Source organism: Hylobates moloch, unplaced genomic scaffold (genome assembly GCF_009828535.3).
Source record: "Hylobates moloch isolate HMO894 unplaced genomic scaffold, HMol_V3 SCAFFOLD_17, whole genome shotgun sequence".
Taxonomy (NCBI): Eukaryota; Metazoa; Chordata; class Mammalia; order Primates; family Hylobatidae; genus Hylobates; species Hylobates moloch.
In genome coordinates, this window is record NW_026652292.1 from 83,943,857 (window position 1) to 83,957,487 (window position 13,631).

Consider the following 13,631-nt stretch of genomic DNA (forward strand, 5'->3'; position numbering starts at 1 on the left):
CAGAAAAAAATGTGGAGCTGAGGCCCCACTGGGGCCCTGCCTACTGAAGCTGTGAGAAGAGGGCAAAGTCCTCCAGACCCCAGAATGGTAGATCCACTGTCAGCTTGCATTGTGTGCCTAGAAAAGCCACAGCCACTCAATACCAGACTGTGAAGCAGCTGGGAGGGAGACTACCCTGCAAAGCCACAGAGGTGAAGCTGCCCAAGGCTGTGAAAGCTCACTTTTTTGCATCAGTGTGAGTTAAATATGAGACATGGAGTCAAAGGAGATCACTTTAAGGTTTAATGACTGCCCTATTGAATTTTAGACTTCAGTGGGGCCTGCAGCCGCTTTGTTTTGGCCAATTTCTCCCATTTGAAATGGGTGTATTTACCCAATGCCTATACCCCCATTATATCTTGGAAGTAGCTAACTTGCTTTTTGATTTCACAGGCTCATATGAGGAAGGGACTTGCCTTATCTCAGATGAGACTACGGACAGACTTTTTGGGTTAATGCTGAAATGAGTTGACTTTGGGGATCTGTTGGGAAGGCATAGTTGTGTTTTGGAATGTGAGAAACACGTGTTTTGGGAGTGATCAAAGGTGGAATAATATGGTCTGGCTTTGTGTATCCACCCAAATTTCATCTTGAATTGTAATCTGAATTGTAATCCCCATGTTTGGGGAGGGAACTCACGGGTGCTTATTAGATCATGAAGGCAGTTCCCCCATGCTGTTCTGGAGATATTGGCTCACTGCAACCTCCGCCTCCTGGATCCAAGTGATTCTCTTGCCTCAGCCTCCTGAGTAGCTGGGATCACAGGCGCCAGCCACCATACCTGGCTAATTTTTGTATTTTTAGTAGAGATGGCATTTCACCATGTTGGCCAGGCTGGTCTCGAACTCCTGACCTTGTGACTCACCCATCTCGGCCTCCCAAAATGTTGGGATTACAGGCATGAGCCACCATGCCTAGCCACCTCTTTCCTTTATAAATTATCCATTCTCAGCTACTTCTCTATAGCAGTGTAAATACAAACTAATATATCTGGGTTTAATTTCAGCTGACAAAACAAAGTGAGGTAACTTAGGGAAAGAATACAGTAAAAATAGAAAAAGTTCAGGAGTTATTTGCAGTCTGATATCTCTGTTTCAAGAGGACCTGTTGGTTTGTGCCTTGTACAACAAAATGGTGATTACACTGCCCAGATGCTTTCTTAGTTCTCATTTCTAGCACTTTTAAAATTGCGTTTTTTCTCTTTTTTGCTTCCTTTTTCCTCTCTTTACATTCTTTCCTTTGTTCTTTTTATCTCTTTTGTTCTCTTTCTGTTTTGTTTGGATATGCAAATATAGGCAAGGATAAAACATGTATGGTGTCTTGTTCTGATTAAATGACACAATGCCAAAAAATTGGAAAATAAAAACACAATTCAATAAAACAAATTAACCTACAAATCTACCATGGAGAATTTATCTTCCTTAACTTCCAACTTTCTGGGTTTTTGGGTGTGAGACTGGGTCCAAAGTGGACAACTGTGTTCAGTTGTGAAAGGAATTTTTATTGTCCTACCAACTTGACAATGATACATCTAAGAAGATAAACCAGTTGAGGATCAAGTGGTTAGCCTACGTTCCATAAGTAAAGAGTTGTGCAGGAGACCAGAGACAGGCCAAGGAAACACTTTGAACTCTTTGTCTTGCATCTCAGCACTATCTCTGATGCCAATCCACACACTCACAAACACACAAACACAGACACAAATGCATGTTTCTCAGCCAGGAGATGTAATATTGTTAAACTGTCAATATTTCTGGGTATTGCACAAATTCAGTGTCATCCTTATTAAAATTCCAATGTTACTTGGCAGAGATATTTAATATAATTCCAAAATTCATGTGTAATCTCAAGGGACCATGAATAGCCAACAGCTTTAGAAAAGAACAAAGAAGTACCACACCTCATGATGTCAAAACAGAGTCCAAAGCTACAAAAATAAAACCAATGTGGTAATGGCATAAAGTGAAAAAATACATAACAGAAAAAAGAACCCAGAAATAAACCTGTGCAAATATTACCAAATAATCTTTTACCAGGTTACCATGACCAAACAGTGAAGAAAAGGTCAGACTCCCCAACCAATGGTATGAGAAAACTCAATGTCTAAATGAAAGATAATGAACTTGGACCTTTCTCTTCAATGCAAACAAGATATTTTACATACACTAAACATAAAACTTAAAAGACATATAACTCTTGAACACTTAGAAGAAAATATAGGGAGAAGCCTAGTAACATTGGTTTTGGCAGGTTTTTTTGAATATTACATTAAAAGCAGAAGCAACAAGAGAATTAGAAAAGGTACTATATCAAACTTTCAAAACCTTCTGCACATCCACACATCAAGGGAAACACTAAGTGGAGTACAAATGCCATCAACCATTTGACTTCTGAAACATAACCATCACCAAGGGTGAATAACTCCATTTTTTTAATGGACCAGTGTCCTCAAAGACATTTCCTAAAAGAAGCTATGCAAATAACCAAGAGGAATTAGAAAACACAATCAAAATCACTTATGAGAAGAATGCAAAGCAAAATCTCAATGAACTCTTAACTCTCACCCATTAGCATGGCCACTATTCAACAAATGAAAAGTAATCAATGTTGTCAAGTATGTAGGATCTGGAACCTCCATGCACTGTTGGTAGAAAAGAATAATGCAGCCCTCAATAAAAGTAGGATGCAGGTTTTCCAAAATATTAAAAATGAACTGTGGCTCATGCCTGTGATTTCAACAATTGAGGAGGCTAAAGTGGGAGAATTACTAAGGCTCAGAAGTTTGAGTTCATCCTGGGCAACACAGTGAGACCCCATCTCTTAAAAAAATACAAAAATTAGCCAGGTATGCTGTCATGTGCCTGAAGTCTCAGCTACTTTGGTGACTGAGGTGGAAGGATCATTTGAGCCTGGGATGTCAAGGCTGCAGTCAGCCATTACTGCACCACTGCACTCTAGCCTGGGTGACAAAGTGAAACCCAATCTCAAAAAAAAAAAAAAAAAAAGAGAAAGAGAAAGAAGAGAGAAATTATACAATCCAGGAATCCTACTTCTGGGAATCTATGTATGCAAAGCAGGACCTGGAATAGACATTTGCACAAATATATATATATATATATATATATTTTTTTTTTTTTTTTTGAGAAGGAGTCTTGCTCTTTCACCCAGGCTGGAGTGCAGTGGCGCGATCTCGGCTCACTGCAGGCTCTGCCCCCCGGGGTTCACGCCATTCTCCTGCCTCAGCCTCCCGCGTAGCTGGGACTACAGGCGCCTGCCACCTCGCCCGGCTAATTTTTTGTATTTTTAGTAGAGACGGGGTTTCACTGTGTTAGCCAGGATGGTCTTGATCTCCTGACCTCGTGATCCACCCGCCTCGGCCTCCCAAAGTGCTGGGATTACAGGAGTGAGCCACCACACCTGGCCTGCACAAATATATTTTTAAGAGCATTCCCCAACCCCCTACACACAAAAAGGTGACAGCTACTTAAATTTCTTGATAAATGGGTAACATATAGCTTATGTTGGCAATGGAATATGGCTGTACCTTCAGATAGCAAATTATGCACATGCTACAATAAGCACAAAACTTTAAGACATATTTAGTGAAATACACCAGAAACATAGTGACAAAGAGTATATAATCCCATTTATATGAGCTATCTTAAGTAAAATGATTTTTAGAAGACATTCAGAATTATAAAGTACTCCTGCACAGATGGAATAAAAAGGTGTGAATGCTGGGAGCAAAGTCATCTGCCACCTGGAGAACAGCCACCACCAGGGGATTGCAAGCACAGATGACAACAATGACAGCAGCAAGGGCCCTGATCAGAGTAGCCATGGCCTGAGGAGTACTTTTTGGCATGCACCAGTGTGCCAGAGGCTGGGGCCCATACTGGGGACTGGAGTTGCCCTCTATAACTCCAGAACCAGGTCCTGGTGTTTCACTTCATGTCCCACCAATGCCCCTGAGGACAGTAAATGACTCATCTCAATTAAGTGATCTAAACATTGCATTGATAAGCTATAAATAACCTCAAACACTCCAGTTAAAAATTTACCACATTAAAAAATTTCAAACTTCCAATCAGAATGTAGAAAGTCTGTATGAAATTACATGGCAAAGAGAACAGTGAGAAGACTGTAGCCATAACACAAAGAAGAAGGGCTGTGAGGCATACATAGCTGGGAATAAACACAAAGATATCCCAAAACTAAAGATAATTAGAAAATAAAATCAGAGATTCTCTTTAAATTCAGAATGAGTCAGTTTTGCAGCCTGGGAACAGATGTTCTCTCCACATGCAGACTGCCATTTCTTCACTATAGACATTTTCATTCTCTTACTTGGAGCTACAAACTCACTCCAGAAAAAAAATATTTATGGCTAATTATGGAGCATCTATTACCCAGTACTTTCTTATGTTTACTATAATTATATATCAAAACATCCCATGAATTATAAAGTTTTCCCAGTACTTACCTGAAAAAATTGGCACAATAAATTCATTTATGTCAATTATAAAAAGTGAAAGGAATAACTAAACAGCTCATATAGGGTTATCCAATTAAAGCAATAAAATGAAATTGTCCTAACTAAAATATAACTTAATACACAAATTGTGAACTTACATCTAAAAATTTTGTGTGCACTACTAAGTTTTACAAAATTATAATTTCTGACCAGCTTACATAATACTTACTAAAGTAAAAATAAAAAAAATAAGAAAGAAGTCAATTATAGCTCTAGCATGAGTAACAGACAAATAAAAACAGAATTTGCATGGGGAGAGTCTCAACAATGATCCATTAAATTTTACAGTAATAGAGGAAAATATAGATTTGATTTCAGAATGTTTTAGGTTTCTAGATTTCTAGTAAATTATCCACCTTATTAAAATAATCTTTGTTCCAATATTGCTATTTTCTTTGGAAAACAGATACAAACTCTCACACAAACACAACTGCTTGCCCCATAATTTTCTTACACATAAATTTTATCTTTAGAGCAATACATTTACATATTTAACTCCATGTAAATCAAAACCAAAGTCTGCATTTATTTGCAGAGAGATGCTACATGTTCAAAATATGGAACTTTTTAAAAAGCATTCATGACTTAGAAATGTGAATTATAATTATATTCACATACTTATAATCATAAAATAACCTGTAGTAAAAAAATAATTGTACATTTAAAAATAATTAAAGTGGCCAGGTGTGATGGCTAACACCTGTAATCCCAGCACTTTGGGAGGCCGAGGTGGGCGGATCATGAGGTCAGGAGTTCGAGAACAGCCTGGCCAGCATTGTGAAACCCTGTCTCTACTAAAAATACAAAAAATTAGTTGGGCACGGTGGCACGTGCCTGTAGTCACAGCTATTCATGAGGCTGAGGCAGGAGAATTGCTTGAATCTGGCAGGCGGAGGTTGCAGTGAGCCAAGATTGTGCCATTGCACTCTAGCCTGGGCGACAGAGTGAGATGCTGTCTCAAAAAAAAAAAAAAAAAATTAAAGTGTATAACTGGACTGTGTGTAATACAAAGAAGAAATGCTTGAGAAGAATAACTCATTTACTCTGATGTGATAATTACATGTCATATGCCTGTATCAAAATAACCCAAATAAGCCATAAATACATACACATACTATGTAGATACAGAAATTTTAAAAAATTTAAAATAAGAAAAATAATACAAGTTTATATGGGAACAGTATTCTTCCATTTATTTGCTGTTTGAAGACACTGGAATTAGAGATTTCTAGAAATGTCATTCAACTACGTTCCTTGCCAGTATGAATTCGCTTGTGTACAGTAAGGGTTGAGGGCCGATTAAAAGCTTTGCCACATTCTTCACATTTGTAGGATTTCTCTCCAGTATGAATTATCTTATGTTTAGTAAGGGATGAGGACCAATTGAAGGCTTTGCCACATTCTTCACATGTGAAGGGTTTCTCTCCAGTATGAATTCTCTTATGTTTAGTAAGGGTTGAGGATAAGTTATAGGATTTGCCACATTCTTTACATTTGTAGGGTTTCTCTCCAGAATGAATTTTCTTATGTTCATTCAGGGCTGTGGACCGAGTAAAGGCTTTGCCGCATTCTTCACATTTGTAAAGTTTTTTTTCAGAATGAATGCTCCTGTGTATAATAAGGCCTGAGGACTGGTTAAAAGCTTTGCCACATTCTTTACATTTGTAGGGCTTCTCTCCAGTATGAATATTTTTATGTTCATTCAGGCTTGCGGACCATATGAAAGCTTTGCCACATTCTTCACATTTGTAGGGTTTCTCACCAGTATGAATTTTCTTATGTTCATTCAGTGTTGTGGACCGTGTAAAGGCTTTGCCACATTCTTCACATTTGTAAGGTTTTTGCCCAGAATGAATTCTCTTGTGTAATATAAGAGTTGAGGATTGGTTAAAAGCTTTGCCACATTCTTCACATGTGTAGGGTTTCTCTCCAGTATGAATTCTCTTATGTTTAGCAAGGTGTGAGGACCTATAAAAGGCTTTGCCACATTCTTCACATGTGTAAGGTTTCTCTCCAGTATGAATTCTCTATTCTTCACATGTGTAAGGTTTCTCTCCAGTATGAATTCTCTTATGTTTATTAAGGGATGAGGACCAAGTAAAGGCTTTGCCACATTCTTCACATTTGTAAAGTTTATGTTCAGAATGAACGCTCCTGTGTATAATAAGACTTGAGGATTGGTTAAAAGCTTTGCCACATTTTTCACACGTGTAGGGTTTTTCTCCAGTATGAATATTTTTATGTTCATTCAGGCTCCTGGACTGTCTGAAGGCTTTGCCACATTCTTTACATTTGTAGGGTTTCTCTCCAGTATGAATATTCTTATGTTCATTCAGGCTTGTGGACCACCTAAAGGCTTTGCCACATTCTTTACATTTGTAGGGTTTCTCCCCAGTATGAATTTTCTTGTGTTCGTTCAGTGTTGTGGACCTTGTAAAGGCTTTGCCACATTCTTCACATTTGTAGGGTTTCTCTCCAGTATGAATTTTCTTATGTTCATTCAGAACTGTGGACCTTCTAAAGGCTTTGCCACATTCTTCACATGTGTAGGGTTTCTCTCCAGTATGAATTCTCTTATGTTTATTAAGTGATGTGGACCTATTAAAGGCTTTGCCACATTTTTCACATTTGTAGGGTTTCTCTTCAGCACAAAGTCCTGTATGTTGAGTTAGGTGTGACGTGTAAAATGATCTGCCACATTCTGTACATTTAAAGGGTTTCTCTCCAGTATGTCTTATCTTATGTTTGTTTGAATTTGAAAATTTACTAAAAACTTTAACACATGTATTACATTGAAATATTTTGCTCTGGGTAGTTGACAAGCATTGGTAAACTCCATTATTAACTCCTTTCTGCACCTTACACTCATTCACACGTTTACAGCCTTTTCTTAATTGTAAATTCTCATGTCCACATTTCTCGTATCTTCTCAGTATTAGTCTGTGGAATGAATCTTCTATCCCCTGCACTGGTGAAAGGTCTTGGCTGAAAGGAGAACATATAGCTGAAAGAAATAAAAATAACAAATTATCCCAGTTACTAGATTCATACGAATATACTTTACGAATATAATGTAGAAAATGTATACAAACTACATTAGTAAGATAGCATAACAAAATATCAAAGGCCATAATTTCTTCACAGACATGTAACAAAAATATACTAACCAAAATGCCTTTGTGCAAAATCTGTAAATGAGTTAACTGTATGCAGTGCCTCAGGTACGCACAATACTAAGAACCACATGGAACAGGAAGGAAGGTTTGTAATATTTACCCACCACAGCTTTCCTCCTCCCCAATATAGCATTGTGCCTATAGGAGTAAACTGTCAACTCCTGGGTTCTTACTTAGAAGAAAAATACTGATACACATATCCTTACTTCTGGCTTTCTGGGGTCTTTACAAAATCTGGTTTCTGTCTCCAACACAGAGCTGAGAGAAATGATGCTACACTTTGAAAGAACAGCTTGGGTCTGCTAAGACCAAATGTAAATGTTTCAGGAGCAGGCTGCAGTGTTAAATACAGGGAATAGGTAGAAGAGTGATTAGAGACCATAAGAAGAAACATGAACAAACAGATGTTACGATATATACAAAATATTAGGGCAACATGGCCCAATTAAAAAATTTAAAACTTTTCAGAAAACAACCATAAAAAATGAAGATGTAGAAATTTAAAAAATTTAACCTGAATAACTGTCAGTGAGCTAAAGGGGAACACATACAACTAAATATAATAAGACAAATGAGAATATCGATGAAAACGTTAAAATATAAAAAACAAACTGTGGAGGTGAAAAATACAAAAGTAATGAGTGAGAAATTTCCAAAAGTAAAAGAAGGATGTAAAAAATGAAGAAGCTCAACGAACTTCAACTAGGATACATACAGAGATTTATAAAAAGGTACATACATAAGCAAAGTTTCAAAAGTCAAAGACAGAGAATCTTAGGAGCTGCAAGATAAAAGTGATGTGTCATTTATAAGTGTGGTCTTAACCAGTGAATCTGTCAACAACATTTTTTTAGACAAGAAGGAATTGTGATATAGTTAAAATGCTGAAAGAAAGATAGCTTGTTAAGTAGGAATACTATAATATCCAAAACTGTCCTAAAAATGAAGAAAAAGTAAAGCTCTTTCAAGATAACCAAATGCTGAAAAAGTATATTAGCACAACACCTGCCTTACAAAAGAAATGCTGAAGAAAGTATCTTCCACTGAAAATAATATGATGCAGGAAAACAAAACATAATCATATGAAAATAAACCTTTTGGGAAAGACATGAACATACACAAATGTAAAGTTCTGTACCATTATCATGATACTGCAGAAAACATTTTAATTATTCTCTAAAATTTTAAAGAGCATAAAAATGATCAAAAACTGTTCATCATAATCTGTTAATAAATATGTAACATAAAAATATAATTAGTGATATTAATAACAAAGTTGAGGGCAGATGTAATGAGGAAGAATTTTCAAATGCAACTGAAATAACCATTTTAAAATGTACTATTTTAAGAAATTTTATGTAATTTCCAAGATACCACAAAGTAGGTATCTGTATGGATACATGAAAAAATAAGAAGTAAAAATCTATCAATACAAAAGTCAAAAGGAAGACAGAAAAGAAAATAAGGGACAAAAATACAATAATCAAGTAAAACAATTAATAAAATAACATGAATAAAATAAGAAGTAAAAATCTATCCACACAAAAGTCCAAAGGAAGACAGAAAAGGGACAAAAACACAATAATCAAGTAAAACAATTAATAAAACAATATGAATAAGCCTTTCCATTTCAGCAAATTATTTAAATATTTATGAAGTAAACTTTCCGTTGGAAATACATGCACCAAATAAATTTAAGAAATCAAAAAACAAGATACAACTTGCTTTTCTTTCTTTTTTTTTTTTCTTTTTTTGAGACAAAGTCTCACTCTGTCACCCAGGCTGGAGTGCAGTGGCGTGATCTCAACTCACTGCAAGCTCCGCCTCCTGGGTTCATGCCATTCTCCCGCCTCGGCTTCCCGAGTAGCTGGGACTACAGGCATCCACCACCACGCCTGCTAATTTTGTTTTTGTGTTTTTAGTGGAGACGGGGTTTCACCGTGTTAGCCAGGATGGTCTCGATCTCCTGACCTCGTGATCCACCCGCCTCAGCCTCCCAAAGTGCTGGAATTACAGGCGTGAGCCACTGTGCCTGACAACTTGCTTTTCTACAAGTCACTTGAGATCTAATGATTAAAGGAGCCTGAAAAAGGCAAGATGAAAGAAAAAACTTTATGCAAAGAACCAAACAGAAGAGGTCAAAATAATATTACCCGAAGTACATCTAAAGGAAAAAACTCCTATTTCATAAAACTTACTTTAACTAAAAGCTCCTAAGAGACAAAGAAGAACACAAACTGTATTAAAAATGTTCATTTACTAGGAACCCCTGAAAAATGTGTGTATGTACATATATTTGTGTGTGTGTATGTGTGTCTTACATTAGGGTTCCAAATATATAAAGCAAATACTGACAGAAGTAAAGCAAGACATAGAGAGCAATATAATTATAGTAGGATATTTCAATACCTCAATTTCTGTAATGAATAATCAGAAAAGAATACTCATAAGGAAATAGAAGACTTCAAAACAGTATAAAACAATTATGTCTAATAGAATTGTAGAGAACACTCTTAAACAAAAGCAGAATACATACCCTTCTGAATAGCTCATAAAATATTCTCCTTGATAGACCACCTATTAGGCTACAAAAAAGTCTTAACAAATTTTTAAAAATAGGAACTTTACAGATTACTTTTAATAACCAAACTGGAATGAGAGTAGAAATTAATTAAAAAAAGAAAACTGGCTGGGTGCGGTGGCTCATGCCTGTAATCCAAGCACTTTGGGAGGCGAAGGCAAGCAGATTATTTGAGGTCAGGAGTTCAAGACTAGCCTGACCAACATGGAGAAACCCCATCTCTACCAAAAACACAAAATTAGCCAGGTGTGGTGGCACATGCCTGTAATCCCAGCTACTTGGGAGGCTGAGGCAGGAGAATCACTTGAACCTGGGAGGCAGAGGTTGTGGTGAGCTGAGATCATGCTGTTGCACTGCAGCCTGGGCAACACGAGTGAAACGCCATCTCAAAAAAAAAAAAAAAACCTAAAAAATGGACGTTTATAGAAATTAAACAACACAAACTTTAGCATGCTCTTGTTCAACGTTTCAAATAATATGAAGATATCTAGACTGTTTGATGTAATCTACAGATTAAATGCAATCTCCGTCAAATTTTTAATTAAATTTTTGCAGAAATAGAAATAGCAACCCCCAAATTATAGGGAATTTCAAGGGACAATGAAGCACCCCACAATCTTCAAAAAGAGAAACAATGTTGGAGGCCCCACATCTCATGATATCAAAACATATACAAAACTAAAGAACTTAAAAAATTTGGTATGGGTATACAGGTGAACAGCTAGATCAATAAAATAAAATCCAGCAAAAATACACACGCTCACACATATGGTCACATGAAGAGTAATTTCTACACTCATAATTATTGTAGCATTGTTACTGAAAGCAAATAAATGAAAGCAATGCAAATTTCTCACCAAATAAATGAATAAATTAAAAATATTACTCCAGCTTGTAAAAAGCAAAAAATATCGTAACAATTATAATAAAGATAAATCTTGATGACATTGTGCAACATGAAGTAAGTCAACCATGAAGAGCAACTGTATGAATCAACTCACATGAGATATCTAAAGCAGTTGGACTCTAAAACAGAAAACAGAATTGTTTTTGTAAAGGGCCAGAAAACAGAAAAGGTAGTTAGTTGTTTAATGTGTACTGAGTGTTAGCTTTGCAAGATAAACATATGCTAGAGATAGTGAGTAACAATGTCAATATAATTAATACGACTAAGATGAATATTTAAAAATATTTAAGATTGTAAAGTTTATGTGTTGACAATCAAAAATAGTATCTAAAACAGATACAGTGGTAAGACGGTTTTTGAAATTAATTATCTTCAAATCACAAAAGTGTTTCTCCCACACATAGAAAAACAGATTTATAAATAAATGGAGAGTAAAATTAGAAGAATTTCAATGACTACTCACCTAGGCAGGGTAAAATCACCATTGTATACAAACAGAACAAGTATACACTCATAAACAATAAGGAACAATATGCATACAGATAAACAGAGACTCTTATATTGGAAATAGACCTATCACTGACCTATATTTGATTTGTGCTCCACACTTAGTATACACAGTGAAATATTGTCATTATGTTTACATTATAATGTAAAATGAAAACATCCTAAGTTTTCTGCTCTTGCAGACATAAAAAAGAATGAGTTCACGTCCTTTGCAGGGACATGCATGAAGCTGGAAACCATCATTCTCAGCAAACAAACACAGGAACAGAAAACCAAACACCACATGTTCTCATTCATAAGTGGGAGCTGAACAATGAGAACACATGGACACAGGGAGGGAACATCACACACTGGGGCCTGTCGGGGGGTGGGGGGTAATAGGAGGGAGAGCATTGGGACAAATACCTAATGAGTGCGGGGCTTAAAACCTAGATGATGGGTTGATAGGTGCAGCAAACCACCATGTCACATGTATACTTATGTAACAAACCTGCACATTCTGCACACGTATCCCAGAACTTAAAGTAAAATTGTCAGGTCTCTGAGTCCAAGCCTGCACGTGTACATCCAGATGGCCTGAGGTAACTAAAGAATCACAAAAGAAGTGAAAATGGCTGGTTCCTGCCTTAAGTGATGACATTACCTTGTGAAATTCCTTCTCCTGGCTCAGAAGCTCCCCCACTGAGCACCTTGTGACCCCTGTCCCTGCCTGCCAGAGAACAATCCCTTTGACTGTAATTTTCCATTACCTACCCAAATCCTATAAAACTGCCCCACCCCTATCTCCCTTTGCTGACTCTCTTTTCGGACCCAGCTTGCCTGCACCCAGGTGATTAAAAAACTTTATTGCTCACACAAAGCCTGTTTGGTGGTCTTTTCACATGGATGAGCATGACAAAAATAAAAAAATGAAAAATAAAATTTTCCCTTTCCTGTCCAGTATGATATCAGCCATTGACTTGTCATATATGGCCTTTATTGTGTTGAGGTATATACCATCTATATCTAATTTGTTGAGTTTTTTAAGTCACAAAGACATGCTCAAGCAGGGCACGGTGGCTCACGCCTGTAATCCCAGTACTTTGGGAGGCAGAGGCGGGCGTATCACCTGAGGTCAGGAGTTCGAGACCAGCCTCAACACGGCGAAACCCCATTTCTACTAAAAATACAAAATTAGCTGGGCGTGGTGGTGCATGCCTGTAATCCCAGCTACTCGGGAGGCTGAGGCAGAAGAATTGCTTGAACCTGGGAGGCGGAGGTTGCGGTGAGCTGAGATCGCACCACTGCACTCCAGCCTGGGCAACAAGAGCGAAACTCCGTCTCATCCTTTTGCATCCATGTCATTCACCTAAAAAAAAAATGTCTACACAAATTAATTAAAAAGGGAAACTCTAAATGAAAATTATAAAAAAGAAAATCTGAAAAACATTTTCTTGCTCATGAATTGAAATAATATTTAAAAGTGGCTATACTACCCAAGGTGATCTACAGGATCAATGAAATCGCTATCAAAATACCAATGACTTTTTCAAATAAATGAAAAAAAAAAAAACTAGCTTAAAATTTATAGGAAACAACCAAAGACCCCCAAATAGCCAAAGTAATCCTGAGCAAAAAAAAACAACAACAACAAAGCTGGAGATATTGCACTACCTGATTCCAAAATATACTATAAGGCTATAATAAGCAAAACAGCAAAATACTGGCATAAAAAGAGACAGAGAGATCAAAGTATCCAGTAAACCCAGTAACAAATTCATGAACCTATAGCCAAGTGATTTTTAACAAAGATGTCCAGAACACACAACTGGAAAAAGACAGTCTTTTCAACAAACGGTGCTAGAAATATTAGTTATCCACATGATAAAGCAGGACTTTAAATAGCTA

General features: G+C 36.8%; 1 protein-coding gene across 1 annotated transcript in view; it reads right to left on the reverse strand.

Moving 5' to 3' along the window:
* Nucleotides 1-3,131: 3,131 nt before the first annotated feature.
* ZNF595 (zinc finger protein 595) overlaps nucleotides 3,132-13,631 on the reverse strand; it is a 34,480-nt gene continuing 23,980 nt past the window's right edge. Inside the window, exons 4-5 of the mRNA XM_058430251.1 lie at nucleotides 6,621-7,577; nucleotides 3,132-6,578 (exon numbers count right to left, since the gene is read on the reverse strand). Coding sequence (XP_058286234.1) covers nucleotides 5,815-6,578; nucleotides 6,621-7,577 — 1,721 coding nt within the window. The 3' untranslated portion in view covers nucleotides 3,132-5,814. The remainder of the gene's footprint in view (nucleotides 6,579-6,620; nucleotides 7,578-13,631) is intronic.